Here is an 18,434-nt window from a genome sequence, read left to right on the forward strand (position 1 = left end):
ATTTTTAAAGTTAGACAAAAATTCTTCATTATTATTATATGATCATCCAAGAATTTTAACTTATTTTTAAAGTTAGAAAAAGAAAATTTCATTATTATTGTTAATCCCATCCTAACCCTACTTTTAATAGGTAGAAAAACTCAAACATTAATGTAATAGTTATATTCTAGTTAGAATTGGTTTTAAAATAATGAATAAATATTTAATAAAAATGTGAATTTTATAAAAATTTAATTTAATCTCAAGTAAGGGAAAAAGTAAAAATAAATTAAAAAAATTAACAAAAATTAGATTGAATTGAATATAAAACACTCACACATTATATAATTAAAACAAAACCAGATTGACATTGACACGTGTCACACACTATTCCTATGTTTATTAGCAATTGAAATAATTTAAAAAAAAGACCACATTGAATGTCTAGGAAAAAAAGTCTTACATAAAATAAAATCAACAAAAATAAAAATCAAAATAGTATTTAAGACAATAAAAAATCTAATGTACAATATTTATTATTAAATGAAACTTTTCAAAAAGAAAACAAAAGTTGTGATTTTCGTATTCCTTACTCAACAAATTGTTATGAAAAATGTTTGTACACTCCATTTTGGGTAGAGAGGTGATCAAACAAAAAAAAAAGAGTGAAGGAAGGGAAAGGAACAAATTAATAAACGTGATTTATGGAGATGAATTGAAACTAAATGTATAATAATAAGATTAGTTTGATTGATTTATTTAATTTTTATTTTTAAAATAAAAATGTGATAAGTTTTTATATTATTTTTCGTGAACTATTTTGGATTAGATAGATCCAAATCCGTATATTTTATTTTTGTAGTGAAAATTAAGGATGTTAGAATTTAAATTTGAGTGAGAAGTTTCATTTTGAATAGAAATAAAAAAAATGAGTGATATATTAGACAAGAAAGAGGAACAAACATTTTATCTTAATGTTTTATGTTAAAAACTGTGAGTGTGAGAGAGAGAAAAAGAGAAAGAGAAGGAAAGAGAAAAACAAACACATAGACCATTGTACAAGTCATTCAAGTTTCAAGCATATATTAGAATCACTATGTGTTAGGAATCTAAGTGTGAGTCTAAGTCCTACATTAGATAGAAATGAGAAAGTATAGCAGTATATAAAGGTGAAAGATCCATTAACTCACTGTCTTAAGGTTTTGGATAGACAGTGGTGTCAATCTTTTCTATAGTTGGACTCATATTTCATCGGTATTGTGTCTCATCGGAAAACCTTCTCTTTGTTAGACCCAACATGATATTTTTTTCTATAAACATTTATGTTTGTAATACTTCACATTAAATTCATCACTTCAAATCATATTTCAAATTATATATATTCATATGCACATATAACCCTTGTACTTATTTAATTAAAGAAATATACCTTTAATATAAAATACATTTCTCTTTTTCTTTCCTTGAGCAAAAGACACTTGTACTTATTTAATTAAAGAAAGATACCTTTAATATAAAATACATTTCTCTTTTTCTTTGCTTGAGGAAAAGACTTCTCTCAGCAACCAATAGTAGACTTGCAAACAAGGTGATTTTATGTTCAATTTTTGCTTAAGTAAAATTTTCGTTACTAGGATAAGTATTGATCAAAGACCAACTAACTCTCAATCTCAATCTTACTTGAACGACTAAAATCTTGTTTAAGCAAATATAGATCAAGAATACTTCTATCAATACTGCATAATATTCACTTAAGCGATAAAGCTTCACTTAAATGAAAAAATTAGATTGATATCTAATCTAATTTATTGTCAAAATTTGGCTTGAACAAGAAACCCTTCACTTAACTTAAAATTTTGTGTAACCTAGTTCATAAATAACAAAAATTCCTTTTTCAATTAAAACAGTTTCAAAATTGCTATATAATCATATCAATATAATCTAATCAAACAAAACCTATTTGTACTAAACTTATTATATATTTCAACCAACCAAGATATATATATATACCACATTACTTAAATAAAAAATCAAACTAGTTTAAGATCCAGTCTAAGTAATTTGATCAAGAACTCGATAATTTTATTCACAAAATGACAAAGGGGAGCTTACTCAAACACAACTTCTCATTGAACAAAACGGTTGGATTTTTTGAAATGATGAATGACTATTTCAGAAATATTAAAAGAAGGCAAAATAAATTTGTTTTAGCACTATTTGAAAAAAAAGATAAAAGACTTTTAACATTGATTGTATTTTACATCAATTGAAAAGTAGGATGTGTTTTACATCAATTTATAATTTATAATTTTTTATGATGGATCTGAAATTTGAAACTATGCAATATGTCAACTTCCAACACTGGAAGAAGAAAGAACATTTAAAAAAAAGTGAGAACAAAAAGTTAGAGTGCTTGAGTTCATTTTTAACATCGATTTATTGTGTAAGAGATGTAATATCTCTTCCAAAAGTTTTAAATTTACTATCGCTTTCAATTTTACAGTTGTTCCATTTCCACCAATATAATATTCGGACATAAAAAAAATACTCACTTACTGACAGAGAAATAGTAATTCTATGAAATGAATTTTAAATAATTAATTTTTATAATAAAAGCAATAAGTGATAATAATAATAATAATAATATACTTTTTTTTATATAAATGACCTTCTAGTATCATTTTTAAAAACTATATAATAGGCGGGATTGGTTTAGTTTATAGTAACATTTATTTAAAACTATTATAATATTGTGTTCATGTTATTTATAGCAACGTTTATTTTAAAAAGTATTACTACAGATGTCAAATTTTTCTATGCTATCATTTTTAATAAATGTGACTAAGGAAATATTACTGAAAATGTCAAATACTATATTGATATCAATTAAAAGAAAAGGAAACATATGTAATGAATGAACTACATTCACTTATCATATGCTTGGTAGAAAAAAAAAAAGTAAAGGAGAAAAATATGAAAATAAAATACATTTGATTGAAAAATAACTTAAAAGTTTACTTATCTTTTATATAATATAAATTTTGAAAAGGTATTACTAATCTTATCAAAGAAAAGGAGAGAGGAGGGTACATTTTCAATTTACCATAATCAATAATGTCATTATAATTTATTATTCACAACATTTTCTGTTTGTTTTTTTAATATATGCTTTCATCCTTCAAATAACTTCTTTTTTCTTCTCCTTTATTCTACTTATCCTGTGCCAAACGAACTATTAGCTGGGTATATATGATTTAGGATTTATAAATAGCAATCTCCTATTGGACCCTAAAGGCCCATTCTCAAAAAATTCATTTCTTTTGACTTAAGCCCATTAGTAATAATTAACTAAACATTCTCTAATGATTAAAATAATTATTAACTCTAACTTTGTGATGTTTAATGACAGAAAAATAAAAAATAAAATAGCCAATAGGGAGAGGAGCATATGAAGAACTTTCCCATGAATTTAAAATGTAATTTTTCATGTGTACTCTAAGGTAACAACATGTTCTTTTTTTAACATTCTTTTCTCCTTGACAGTTCTGGATTTATAATGATGTTACATTATTCAGTGTGTCAATATTTGATGCTATTCTTTTCACTTCACAAAATACTGTACTTGCTCCACTTACATTTATTTTACCTTTTCCTGTTCTAAGGTACAAGATTTATAAATTTAATAAGGATAATATTATTTTTATATTCAACATTTATTATTTTATTTTTCCATCTGTCACCTTTTTTTTACAAATATAACAGTTAACTCTTTTTTATGACAAAAAAATATCTTTAAAACTGAATTTATCAAAGGGTATAAGTGGTGTAAAAAATACATTTTCCATTTAACAAATGAAATCACTTTAGACTCGTGTTATCATATCTATTATTTATCAACCATCATTAAAAAGACAACCATAACTCACTAACCCAATAATTAATTATAAGCACGAGGCAACATGCATCAAATCATTAGTGTAAGACAACAAAAAGAAAAAAGAGTTAACTAATAACAATAGATCTGAACACATTATTCTTTTATCAACAAGGGCAACAAAAAAATTCAATTAGGTTGAAAAGGCGTTTCGATCTTAGTATTATAATGTTTCTTTTTTAAATTTGGTTTTGCTATTTTAAATATTTTTTAATTTTTACTTCTTTTAAAAATAAATAAAGAAATATAATATCTATTGTCAAACTTAATATTAGTTATTAAATATTATCTAATGTTTATTATTTATATTTAATTATTGTTTTTATCTTATTTAACAGTATCACATTTTTTAAGAATCGAGACTTAATTTCAACTTCCAAACGTTTTTAAAAGAAATTTAAAAACATTTAAAATAACATAATAAAATTAAAAAGTAAGATACAAAATTATTTAACAAATTTAATTAATAAAGTGCAAGAGATCCAGAATAGATAACAGAAGGGAAAATGATACTTGAACAACCATTTTTGACAACATTTAGACACGCGCACACGTGTCAAAATCTGAGTGGTCCATTTTCATTTAATTTTTCCAACAGGACCACTCAGATTTTGACACGTGTGTGCGTGTCTAAATGTTGTCAAAAATGATTGTTCAAGTGTTATTTTCCTAACAGAAGTCTCTGACAGAAAAGTAAGTAATATTTGAGAGTGCTCCCAAAAAGAAAATTATTGAAGTTGCCACCAAACACATGGCCTTGTGACATAGCTGCTGCTTCTATTATTTTAGGGTTTTGGGTCGTACATGGCTGCCCCAGATTATTGCTATGCTTGACCTATGCTCCAATTCCTACATCTGGACACTAAACACCACTTCAACGACTTTTCTCATTTTCTTTTCTCTCTCTTTAATATAAGCTGGATTTTAAAATATATTTTTAATTTTAGTAAAAGGAAAATTCATTAAGGCATAACATATTATTTCTTTTCTCCTCAACGTTAATAAATTAATAAGAATTGATGAAATAAATCAAAAATAAAAATCGACATGTCTTATTTTACAGTGAATTCATTAATTCCAGATCACAATTGAATTGATAATTTGAAACGTACTAAAAGGAATTATTAATACTCTTCTTTTAAGATTAATTTCTACATAATTTAAATACTTAAAACAGTTATGTTAAATTAAGGAGTTAAAACGTTTTTTAAGTCTTCATAATTTAACAATTTATAACTTATGATTATTTTTCAATAACTATTTTTTCTGCATTAGGTTTATAGATACTCTTCTTATATATAAAACAAACTTTATCATATTAAAAATAAATTAATTATTTTGTAAAATAGTTGTCTTTATGCTAAAACTAGTTCTGATTATGATTATTTATAACAATTGATTTTTACAGCGTAATAATATATATATATATATATATATATATATATATATATATATGTAATATTATTATTATTATTACTAGTAAAAGCATTAATATTCGACACTTTTAAAGTCATTAAAATAAAAAAAATAATTGACACAATTGTTTATATGTAAAAAAAAAATTACTTTGTGAGAAGAAGGAATGTAATATTGTATAAAAACAATATACACAAATATATATATATATATATATATATATATATATATATATATATATATATATATATATAGAGAGAGAGAGAGAGAGAGAGAGAGAGAGAGAGAGAGAGAGAGAGAGATGAATTATTGAAACAAAAGAAAGAAGAGTCTTTGCAATTTCAAAGCACGTCTACAGAAAAAGCAAGACTTTGGTGCATTTATTGAAACGTCAATGTGGACTAAAAAATTGAAAATCAAACATATATCAAAGGGAATTGCACGGAAATTAAGAAAAACTATTTTTTAATTTTAAATAATAATAATAATTTATTTCGTTTTTTATTAAAAAATATTGCTTATTCTATTTTTTAAGTGTCTTCATTTGATTTTTTTTTACTTTGAAATTTTTTATTTTGTTCTTTTTATATCACTTACTAAAAAATATAATTGACTAGAAATAAAAATCTTCTAAAATACATTATTATTAAATTGTTGATGATAATAATAATATTAACTCAAGTCACAAAAGTTTAAACTGTTACCCTAATTAATTTTGAAAATTAATTAGTGCATAAATTAATGGATTTCGGTTAATAAATAATAATAAAGTCCAACGGTGGTTTTTTGTTTTCTAATTTGCTTTAGAATATGTGAAAACACTTTTGTTTGTTCTTTAACGGTCACCTTTTCTATAAGGGAGCGTCTTAACGTAAACCATCGATATTTGATTTCCTACGGACTACGTTTTAGATTTTTCAATTTAATAATATTCGATATCTCTTTTAATTTAATATTTCAAAATAGATATGGTTTCGATGTACGTGTATTATAATATCATTATAGTCCATCACTAAATATTTAATATGTTATTTATCGTAAAGTATGTAATTTCATCATGATTTTATTTTTAAGATTATCTTAAAAAATAAAAAAGAAAAATAATATTTAAACTACTTTAAATCTAAACTCTTACGTAAGACTGTGTAGAACAATGTATTTTCTTAATTCCTTGTGATTTTTTCTTAATTTCTTCACCAGTGTTTTAAGCCATTACTCAACCAGATTGATGATATTATATTATATTTTAACAATTAATGAAGCGTTGAAGATTATCGGAATTAATTTACAATATATTTTTTCAACGGTCATCTACTCTGACAACACAGTTCAATAAAATCAAATCAAATCATACACATTTCTAATTTGATTTTTATTTAAAAATTGCTTATAGATTTTCAAAAGAAGAATAAATTTAAATATATATATTCGTTACTTTGATCTTTTTATTTTCGTGTAGAATTTTCTCTTCTACTCCTTACTTTCAATAAAATTATTGCGTTTTCTTATCCCTCGATATACCCTCAACTCGAACTAAATATACACCATTTTCTACAATTTCTAAGCATTAGAAATAAAATAAAAACTTAAATTAGCAGCATTAAATCTACAACAACAGAAAAAAAAAACTTAAAACAAGCTGATGAACATAATTTTGATAAGAAAAAATAATGACGATCATATAGAATTTTACATTGCTAAGAAAAAAAAGTAATTCAATGAAAACTTTAGCTGACATCAGAATAGTTGATGGTGAGTAAATATAATAAAGGATTTATAAAACTTAGATACAATTTTTAGATTAATCTCTAATTAAAATTAAATTTTCGTTTTAATAACCTATACTAACTTGTATTATTGTTTAATGAAAACTTGTACTATATGGAATATCAAGATAAAATTGTAGTTCCAATTAGGAAATACTCAAAAACACTGAAGACAATTTATCTAACTTACGGTAATGTATTGTAAATTAGTTAGTGTTCAAAAGAATTACTTTAAAAATCATATAAATAATAATTTTTTATTAATTTATATATTTTACATTCATTGTACATAGAAATTAATCTCCTTGTATTTCATTCTACTTTATTTCTTTCATCAATTTAAAATCAATCTTATTGTTTGTCTTAATTTCAAATGTATTTACGTTTCGTTAAACCTATTTCTTATATTATAAAAATAAAAAATAAGTTACATGGAAGGACATACTTTAAATATATATATATATATATATATTCCCATCAAAATCACACTTTTAATTGAAAAAATAGTGGTATATATAGATATGTCGTTTCTTTCATAAGAGATATATACTTTTCATCGATTCATAGTTTTATTGCTACATATGCATATAAAATTCTTACTTTAATACCTCTGATCATATTAAATTTTAATAATTCATTATACGTATTAAAGTATTATTTATTTTTTTAAAACATATGGATGCCAATGTATTTAAATTATTTTTAATCTTTCATTATTGTCATATTCGGTATATTTCAGGTATTATTTCGACTTTAAAATTAGAAATTCTTATTATAGTTTTGTTTTTAAAAAATCTATTTAAAAATTTAAAATTTTAAAAATAACATATATTTACATTTTTTTATCTTAATTTTTAAATAATATAAAATTATTAAATATATCCAAATAAAAAATAAATGAGATATTTATAAAACTAATTGGAGTGATACTCTTTCTACAACTTGTTTAAAGAACTTCCTAAAAAATATTAATCAAACAACAAAATCCATTTACACTTTTATTAAATAATGGTATTTTAAGAAAAATATAGATTTACACTTATTATATGCTCCTCATTTCTTTTTGTCTAGATCACAAGCACCAGTCATTCAAAATATGATAATTGTATTCAAAATGGTTAAGGTCCCAACAAGTAGTAAGTGTGTGCTGACTAAAATATAACATGTTCAAACTTAGTTTCTTAGTAAGTTGCATAGTAACTAAGTAATTTTTAATATATAATAATATTTATTAAAAATTTAAGATAAATTAAAGTATCACTTTAAATATAAGTATCATGAATAAAATATGAGTAAAAGATCTATAAAGTTGTTATTATGTATTTTTAGAAAATCTCATATATGATATGATGAAAATTTTAAAAGAAAGATATAAATTATAATTTTTTTAAAAAAATGAATTTTAAATCTAATTCAACTTTATATAAGATAAAATTTATTCCTATTTATATATTTTAATTTAATTTTAACTTTATTCAAGATTTTCAATTCACTCATCTCACGAGAATATATATATATATATATATATTTTGTATATTAATTGATTAAATAATATATCTAATAAATATTAAATTTTATTATGATAGACTTTTAGAAATAAATTTGATGGCTAAGTGAATCTGATCAAACCACCGTTAGACACATACAAGAAAAAAAAAAAATTGTAACGTATATTACACACATACAAGAAAAAAGAAAAATCAAATTGTAACGTATATTGCTTTTGGCTTCCACTTTCAAAAAGACACAACAATAAATGGGATTATGTTACTGCTTGTGTTCTGTGCTACATACGGATTCGACATTCAAGAACTACAGTACCTTTCACTTTCTGCTTCCAAACACACAAAGCCAGCAAAGTATGTCCACAAAAATCCAAAAGATACTTCTTTACAACGGCAATATTCTCAATAATTGCTAAACTTCTATATATTATTTTTAACTTAATTAACAATAACAGTTATGTCATGTGCTATACACTTTAGAATAATAGTTATATAAGAATGAGTCAATCTGAATCCTCTAAAAATTTCTTCCTGCTACTTTTCTTACTTAAGTAATATAATAGATAAATAAATATATAAAACATTTTATGTTTTCAAGATATTAAATATCTTTTATACAAGAATATAACATTGTCCGATCCATAAACAAAAACTCTTAAAATATGCCGTGTTTGAATACTAAACAATACATTGAAAAGTGGAGAAAGAGAGAGAGAGGTTTAACAAAGCAAAGAAAAAGTTTCCGTTCGGCTTGGAAATTGAACAAGCCTTGGAATTGATCTTCCGAGTCCTCCAACTAAACTGCCAGCAAACACAAACCAACAAATGAAAAATCGTATAATTTACCCAGTCTACACACACTTAATCGCATAGCTTTCAATTACGTCACGTCTGGGAGGGAGTATACGAAAAGTGTGAGAAGGTAAATGTTGTTTTACCATTACAAAACCAAACACAAGGATGGTGAGGCAATAAGTGTAATAATATACGAAAGCATTATTCTAAAGTCAACTTGGCAGGTCAAAGAAACTCTTGGCTTGGTTCATATAAGAGATCACAAACATTGCAGCAAGCAATCACATCTCTTCCTCGTCACAAACAATGTCTCCTTCTTTTCTATTCCCTCAAACTCAATCAACAGTTGTCCCTGATCCTTCAACCTACTTCTCACCAAACCTCCTTTCATCTCCACTCCCCACAAACTCTTTCTTCCAAAACTTTGTTATTCCGAATGGTACAGTGCCTGAGTACTTTCACCCCTACCACATTCAGTCCTCAAACTCCTCACTCTCTGCTTCCTACCCTTTTCTCTTCTTTACAGCAGCTGTGCTGTACCAAATTTTTGTCCCAGATCTCACCATCTCAGCCTCTCAAACAAACTCATATGGACAAAACCGTGTCATCTCATCCTACAGTGATCTTGGTGTCACTTTGGACATCCCCAGTTCCAACCTCAGGTTCTTTCTTGTCAGAGGAAGCCCTTTCATAACCGCTTCTGTCACAAAGCCAACATCTCTTTCCATCAAAACAGTGCACACCATAGTCTCTTTGTCTTCCTATGATGACAATACCAAGTTTATCCTTCAGCTTAACAACACTCAGACATGGCTCATATACGCCTCCTCCCCAATCTATTTGAACCATGTTGCTTCTGAGGTTACATCCAAGCCGTTTTCTGGCATCATTCGTATAGCAGCGTTGCCTGATTCCAACCCCAATAATGTGGCAACTCTTGACAAGTTCAGTTCTTGTTACCCTGTGTCGGGTGGTGCTGCACTCAGTAAGCGTTTCCGAGTGGAGTATAAATGGCAAAAGAAAAGGTCAGGGGACTTGCTCATGCTAGCGCACCCTCTTCATGCTAAGCTTCTATCACATGATTGTAACGTTACCGTTCTGCACGATTTTAAGTATAGAAGTGTTGACGGTGATCTTGTTGGTGTTGTTGGAGATTCATGGGTGTTGGAGACGGACCCTATTCCTGTGACATGGCATTCTAAAAAAGGGATCAATAGAGAGTCATTTGGTGAGATTGTCTCAGCACTTTATAAGGATGTCAAGGGGCTAAATTCTTCTGCAATAACAACAAATTCATCTTATTTCTATGGAAAGCTTGTTGGAAGGGCTGCAAGGTTAGCCTTGATCGCAGAAGAAGTGTCTTATCCTAAGGTGATTCCCAAGATTAAAAAGTTTCTGAAGGAAACCATTGAGCCCTGGTTGGATGGAACTTTCAAAGGGAATGGTTTTCTATACGAAAGAAAATGGCGTGGAATTGTTACCGAACAAGGCTCCACAGATTCAACTGCTGATTTTGGGTTTGGAATATATAACGATCACCATTTTCATTTGGGGTACTTCCTTTATGGAATTGCAGTTCTTGCAAAGATTGACCCTGCCTGGGGCAAAAAATTCAAACCGCAAGCTTATTCACTTGTGACAGATTTTATGAACTTGGGCCAAAGATATAACTCAGATTATCCACGCCTAAGGTGTTTTGACCTTTACAAGTTACACTCTTGGGCTTCAGGGCTGACTGAATTTGAAGATGGAAGGAATCAGGAGAGTACAAGTGAAGCTGTAAATGCATACTATGCAGCAGCTTTGATGGGTTTAGCTTATGGTGATAGCCGTCTTGTTGATACTGGATCGACACTGTTAGCATTGGAAATTCGTGCTACACAAACATGGTGGCATGTAAAAGCGGAAGACAACTTGTATGAAGAAGAATTTGCAAAAGATAACAGGATTGTGGGTATTCTGTGGGCTAACAAGAGGGACAGTAAGCTATGGTGGGCTACTGCCGAGTGTAGAGAGTGTAGGCTTAGTATCCAAGTTCTACCCTTGTTGCCTGTCACTGAGACCTTGTTCTCTGATACTGTTTATACCAAGGAGCTTGTGGAATGGACACTGCCTTCTTTGAAGAATAAAACAAATGTAGAAGGCTGGAAGGGATTCACCTATGCCTTGCAAGGAATTTATGATAAAAGCACAGCATTAAAGAAAATAAGAACGTTGACAGGTTTCGATGATGGAAACTCGTTCAGTAACCTCCTCTGGTGGATTAACAGCAGATGAGGAGTAATGCAAACAAGTTTTTGGACAAGTTCTTGTAATCTTACTTTTCAATTTAATCCTTGTCAACATTTTTTGTTCACTGTAATTTATGAAATTCTACATCTCGTATCAGTTATTGTTAATGTGGTGAGGTAAATTTAATATTTAAGAATTTTTAAGAATTTTTTAAACCTTGCAGTTTAGCAGATTTTTCCTCTGTAATTAGAAGTTCAGTCAGTTCCCTATAACTTTTAACAGAATTTTTATGTTTGGCATCTATTGATGTAGGATCCTGGTGAATCTAATTATCAAATGATGTTCAAGCTTATTGAGACAACAAAGCTATAAAAGCACCCGGGTTAATTTAATGATCCAAAATGAATGATAAGCCAACCTCCTAATAGAACACTTCAAAACGAAGAATGACTCTCATCAACAAGTCCAAACTAATTAAACGTTTTGTTGCACCAAAAAGATCCGAAGCTCTGATAGTGTGTTTGAGTAAAGTAATATTCGACTCATGAAAAATCTTCTCACACTTTCTGTAGTTCACTGGACAACGCTTGAGTCGGTATGTGAAAATAGCAGTTGAAACAAAAATATTCATAATTTGTGTTGGCAAGAAATTACAAGATTACATTACCAAGGCAGAAGCCAGAGACGTCCACAGTTTGTTCATAATTTGGCTTAGCTACCAGAACTGGTATTGAACTACCACAAGGCCAGTGTACCTGGGTTAGAGACTGCAGAACTGAGATTCAATGAACAACTTATAGCTTTCATTTTCAACTTGCTTCCAAATTCAATAATATATAATAAAGAAATGATTGAGACAAATTTTTGGTCTAACGGTGAAACTAAAGAAACAGAACTCAAAGTTATTGAACAAAAGATATCTTATTTTTATCAATTCTAAAAATAAACTTCTATTATTTCAATCAAACTTGAAACTTCATCCTGATAATTAGAGTCAGCTTCAATTATGCAAGTTACTGAAATCAAAGTAAAACTCTAATTTGGAATAAGGATTAGCCCCAAAAAAGCATCTAATATATTATTACATCTGTTGTCCACTTATGTATTCCAAAGAAATCCGAACATAGTTACAAGACTGTAGCATGTAACACATTATTTGCGGACCACAGCATTGACAAATACTATCATATGCATTCCATTTCATTGCACCAACAACAGCCCCCACCACTCCGCAACACACGTTCCCACCAAAGCACCACAAAGCACGCCACATTGAAAAATTTCCTTCCCCAATCACACGTTTCTTCAGTCATACAAATTGTGTTAAAATACTCTCCATACTATTGTGCCTTCTGTGTACACCACATTATCTGATAATGACTAATTCTAATCAAGCACTTCCCGTTGTTTTTCCTATAATTCTCTGTCATACAGAAAACTAAGGAGCTTTACAAATGTAATTTCTCTTCATCGTGATACATGGCATCTCAAACCACTAGGCCACAAACTCCCATGCTATTGAACTCAGAAACTCTCAAATCATAATCCCGTCAACACATAGGCATTTCCTAACTAACACTTCCATGGCCAAACCAAAGCCTTAAAATCAACCATGCCAGTAAATCAAAATTAAAATAAAATGAAATTCATTCTCATTCAATAATTATTACCAAAAGCATATCAACTGGAAAAAAAAGAAAAAAGAAAAAACGCAATTCACCTTGCCAATTTTGATTTGAGGCTTTCTTTGAATCCACGGAGAAAGTATTGGAAATTTTATGTTTTGGTGTTGTTCGTTCTAATGTGTTTCTGGCTCTTATCTCGTTCCTGGGATTTGGGGAATTTCTGTGGCTCTGAAGAGCTTAGGATAACGTGACCGTTAAGGAAGATGTAAAAAATTTAAATTTTGGATTCATGAAAAAATAAATTAAATTAAAAATTTCAGTTTTAAGAAATAAAAAAGTAATTTTTTACTTTTTACTTTCTAATTAAATAAAAATATATTATGTGGGTTGCATATTTATTTTATATTTTTTCCTTTGACCATCCTGTATCATTAGTAAAAGAACATATTTACTTCTACGGAGTAAAATGTTTGACACCATTGAACTTTCACCCTAAATTTATGTTCTGGAAATGGAGAATAGTTTTCTGTTTTCTCTACCATGACTGAACTGATACATCTAGAAGAATGTTTTGAGATGATTGATGCTAACACACCTTATCATTTCTTCTTCTTGTACCATATTTTTTATGCACATTATGCATTTTAAATTATATAATTTAAAATAAAACAATTTTTATCCACATTTTTATAAAAAATATATTTTAAATTATCTAATTTGAAATATAAAAATTTATGAGAGTACAAAATAAATATAGAAAGAAATTGTCCACATTTATAAGATATACATCACCATTTATAATAAGCATTCCATCGAGAAAAATAAACATTCCTAAATTCTTAATCAAAGATCACACACTCTCTTAGTTGGACCCAGTTTTCTTCAATTTTGAGATATCTTTGTGCTTATGGAAGGGAGCATGTTATTTAGATATCCACGCAAAGGTTTTGGTGATGATAAAATAAAAATAGCTGTATGAGATTAAGATAGATTTTGATACTGCTTGTTTTATTACTTTTATCCAAAAACAAACTCCAAGAAGACATGTAGCTAGTAATAATGTATAGGATAATAATATATAATAATATTTGTAATAATTATCTCCCACATTGATTTCAATAATAACTTCTAATTGATTTAAAGTGTAAAAATTACACAGTAATGCATCCTTAATTAGTGAAATAAAACAATAAGAGGTATGATACAATATGTATTTGGAGAGGTTTTTCTCAATTCCTTCATAATAGCAAGCAAGTATAACAGACGACAAACAAAAACAAAATCAGAAGCAGGCATCAAGTAGATTATGCAATTGTAGACACAAAAAAACAAAAGAATTCCCAGTGTAATAATATACAGTTCTACACTCATTTGACATTTTCTCATTTTCCTATTGTAATCTCTTATGTAAATATCATGTCAAATAAGTGCAAGTATTTCAACCTACCATTGCTCATAGATTAAACGTTTTGGTGCTTAATATTTACTTTTCTTTCCGGTGGGGAAGGGGAAGGGATGAAAGAGAAAAAAATAAATGTAAACACTAAGAAAAATATTTCTCCTCAATAGAAAAACAAAATATTTTTCGGGTCTTTAGTATAAAGAGGTTGGCGTATCAATCCATACAATTGCACATATATATGAAATGATGCAACAACAAAAATTGATTATACGTTTTCAGTTGTAAAATATGAAACAATAAACCATGTTAAACTTTTCTTTTGCCAGTTATCATATATCAGAAAAATGAAAAGCAGCCCACCAACAAAGTTTGAGAAGTAACAAATGTCCCCTTCCGTTCTAATGCATAAGAACAAAGGAGAAGAATACCAGATTCATAATAATATATTATCTATGATTTGAAAGGAACAGAACTTGAACATAACATGCAGTTTAGAAGTCAAGGTGAGTTAAGAGTGAACATAGGAATCAATTGAGTAAAAATTTGATGACTCATGATTGGTTGGTTCTTTCTCTTGGCCTCACAAAATGCTTGGACTAACAACAATATGCTTCAATGGGTTTGCCACGTCACCGCCACCAGCATGCTTAACAAACTCTGAAGGGGTGAGAAAACTGCCATGGCAAACACACACTATCCTCACTTCTTCCCCTTTCCCATACCGGTAAAGAAAACCTTCCACTCTTCTTCCAGTAGGACCATCACCTTTTGTGGAGACACAGGGCATGTCTTCCAACAAGTTCCTCACAATGTCTTTGGTTCTGTTTTGGGGTAGTGAATGCTTGTTAGATTCACTTCTCATAGCCACTGCAGCATCATTCTTGCTACCGTTCTCTGCAACACTTGCTTGGGCAGCAATTGGTGATTTCAGATCACCTTCTGGCACCAAGTTGGCACTAGTAGGACTTCTAACATCCATGGCTGTTGGTCCTGAAGTTTAGCCAAAATAGGTTGCAAAATAATTTAAGATACCAAAAATGGCTTTGCAGTAGCAGAAGTGTCAACTAGTAGTGATAGAACATGATGAACAAAGCATTTCATTAATTACTATTTAGCTTGTTATTCCCAAGAGTTCTGATAATATAAATTTCATATACATTTTAACCGATTAAATGAAATTTTCAGTAGAATGCCAAATTAAATATATAGATGCGTTGGAACACACCTTTCTGAATTCTTCAGCTCTTAGAAGATATTATTGTGTTGCTCTACCAAATAGAGGCAAGCAATCTAAAGAACTATGCAACAGTGATTATAGACAACCATTTCTTAAAGCTTACATGTACTGTACTGCAGTAGCCATCATTAGATTTTCCAAAAGAGAATTCACAATCAACTGATTCGAGGTCAGAACCCAATGGAAGTAAAGGGTAATGATATTTGCTCTAAATGAATAAGTATTACAAGAAAAATGACTAATATAATTTTTTCAACATTCATGTTCTCCAACTTTGTTTGACACACAAGGATACAACCTCTGGTGTCATGCTTATCTTTTTGGAGACATTCTCAACATAACAAATGTCAGCCCAAAGGTATGCACAAAAGATCACGGTGAAGTGCTAAATACTAGCCACTTTGGATATGAGGCTAAGAATGCAAAAAGTTACCAATCCCAGATTATCATTTCAAATCAAAGGCCAAATTCAGCTTAAACAATAATACTCCTAAATATCTAGTTGGGTTGTTACAAAAATTACCCAGCAAATGCAAAATTGAACTAAGACAAAACTCTGACTAATTTTTTCTGGCCCAGACATGATCTGACATCTGCAAAAAAAAGCTCACTCATCCTGATCATCTCATAATTCAACAAATTTACATCTATTAAGAAAACAGTAATTCTAATTTTCAATTAAGAGTTGAAAAGTTAAACCCCAAGCAGAGGCTGACTTCTCCTGATTTCTCTTTTTTGGTATAAAATGAGAAACCCGATATCATAACCTAGGACAATCATGCCACTATGGGGGACCGTAGTAGGTCTCACCCTCCCTAACTTAATTCCTGACTAGGGGTGAAAAGTTAAAAAATAAAAAACAGCAAAAAATATTTCAACTTTTTTCCTGCTTGATTGATGACCAATATCCCAAAGGGAAAACACAACAGGAAAAAAATTGAAAAGGAATAAAACCAGAACAGTCAAAGAAAGCAATCAAATGCAAAAACAAATAACCAAAAGCCCTTGAAAAAAAGTGTAAAATAAAAAATAGCAATTAATAATTATTACCTTGACCTTGTTGAGACTCAACTTCTGAGGTTCCGGAAGAACCAATGGAACCCTGCGAAGGCGATGGAGGCGCCAACACTACTCCACCCTTCTCCTTCTTCTCTTTCTCGATGTCCCCATTCAAACCGAGTCCACAAACGCGTGTGGTCAACGACACGGTTCTCCCCAGGGGTGCACCCTCAGGGTAAGCCCCTGCACCTTGTTCCACAGGATTATTCCCTTCAGACCCAACCCTTAGTTGTTGTTGCTCTCTGAGAGCCTTCAAATTTCTCTGCTTCTCAGAGCGCTTCCTTCTAGCCTCCATGCGGCGCAGCGTCTGCATCTCCTTCCTTTTCCGCCACTCCTCCTCCGTCTCCGTCGGCAGCGAGCATGTCCTCACCAGAGGCCCCGTGCACCCCACAGCAGCGTACCCCATCTCCTCGTCCCTCACGAACTCCGGAATCGAAGTCGTTCTCTTTATCTTCTTGGCGGTGGGGTCCACCCCAAATCGACCGTTCATAGAAAGCCCGAGACTTAGTTCCAACTCCTCTTCTTCCTCCAACTTCACCACCGGCAGAGGCAAATTCTGATGATTACCATGGCGGCTGTGATGATTATTCACTCCCATGAAGCTTCTCAACAGATCTCGTGGCAAATTGTTCATTGGAGATTGTGTTGTTGTTGTGGATGCTGAAGAAATGTAATGATGTTTGTTGTGGGTGTTGTCTCTGTCTTGAACTTGTGCCATTGAAAGAAACTAAGAGACAGAAACAGAGAAAGAGACAGAGAGGGTAAAACCTGAAAAAAAAAATGTAAAATTGGAGTTGGTGATTATGTGGGTAAGGAAAGATGATTCATTGTTAAACCGACCAATTCATCAGTTTTCTGTTTGGAAGAAAACTTTGTTGCATTTCTACATTTTCTGAGTGTGTTGTTGTGAGAGGGATAAAGAGAGAGAAAATAAGGGAATTAATGAGAGAAAGGAAAAAGAGCGGAGAGTGAAAAGGTATGAAATGACGAGAATGGGGCTAAGGGATAAGGAGGCGACACGTGGGGAGAGGAGGGAAGCTTGGAGGTACACGTGGCTATGAGAGAGAGTGGTGAGGTGGCGCGTACGAGGCTATTGTGTTTGTCTCGTAGGAAAGGAAAGGTGGGAGAGAAGAAAATTGGGAAAGATTATTGCAATTTTCGATACACACGTGTCGCCACAATGGTGAGAGTGAAAGCAAACCACACGTGATGGAATGAGAAGGTGACACATATATGGGTTAGGATGAATACTGCAATACAAGATAACCACAACACCCAGCTTGCACTCACTCACTCTTTTTTTTTTACAGGAGAAAAAAAACATATTTTATTTTATCTACTCACATGACTGAATCAATCCCAGATTTTATGTCATCTATCATCAATAATAATGTAACACATATCCCTTTCTGAATATAATTTTCTTAAACTTCCCATCTTTTAATTACTGTTACTGGCCAGCATTTTACATCTGAGTAACTGAT

At 30.0% G+C, this 18,434-nt stretch overlaps 2 protein-coding genes and 1 long non-coding RNA gene across 4 annotated transcripts; 1 reads left to right on the forward strand and 2 right to left on the reverse strand.

Annotated features, from left to right (window-relative positions):
• The first annotated feature begins 9,150 nt into the window (after positions 1-9,150).
• LOC124830644 (glucan endo-1,3-beta-D-glucosidase-like) lies at positions 9,151-11,780 on the forward strand. The gene has a single exon (XM_047304419.2). The coding sequence runs from the start codon at positions 9,702-9,704 to the stop codon at positions 11,670-11,672; it is 1,971 nt and encodes a 656-aa protein (XP_047160375.1). The 5' UTR covers positions 9,151-9,701; the 3' UTR covers positions 11,673-11,780.
• A 214-nt stretch (positions 11,781-11,994) lies between these two features.
• On the reverse strand, positions 11,995-13,600 carry LOC148199220 (uncharacterized). Of its 2 annotated transcripts, none has more exons than XR_015786011.1 (2): positions 13,348-13,600; positions 11,995-12,382 (listed from the first exon to the last, which is right to left on the reverse strand). It is a non-coding gene; the product is annotated as an uncharacterized LOC148199220 (long non-coding RNA). The 2 variants fall into 2 exon arrangements; XR_015786010.1 differs by lacking the exon at positions 11,995-12,382 and adding an exon at positions 12,645-13,226.
• A 1,358-nt stretch (positions 13,601-14,958) lies between these two features.
• LOC124830643 (ninja-family protein AFP3-like) lies at positions 14,959-17,887 on the reverse strand. Its single transcript, XM_047304417.2, has 2 exons — positions 16,942-17,887; positions 14,959-15,644 (listed from the first exon to the last, which is right to left on the reverse strand). Exons 1-2 carry the CDS (start codon positions 17,666-17,668, stop codon positions 15,235-15,237), a joined length of 1,137 nt encoding a protein of 378 aa, XP_047160373.1. The 5' UTR covers positions 17,669-17,887; the 3' UTR covers positions 14,959-15,234.
• Between the last annotated feature and the right edge of the window lie 547 nt (positions 17,888-18,434).

This window comes from Vigna umbellata, chromosome 4 (assembly GCF_029865625.1).
Source record: "Vigna umbellata cultivar VRB3 chromosome 4, Vumbellata_1.0, whole genome shotgun sequence".
NCBI lineage: Eukaryota > Viridiplantae > Streptophyta > Magnoliopsida > Fabales > Fabaceae > Vigna > Vigna umbellata.

Coding starts and splice junctions, on each gene's coding strand:
- LOC124830644 (XM_047304419.2), top strand. CDS start 9,702: ATGTCTCCTTCTTTTCTATTCCCTCAAACTCAATCAACAGTTGTCCCT.
- LOC124830643 (XM_047304417.2), bottom strand. CDS start 17,668: ATGGCACAAGTTCAAGACAGAGACAACACCCACAACAAACATCATTAC. Junction 15,645..16,941: donor TGAGTCTCAACAAGGTCAAG/GTAATAATTATT, acceptor GCTAAACTTCAG/GACCAACAGCCATGGATGTT.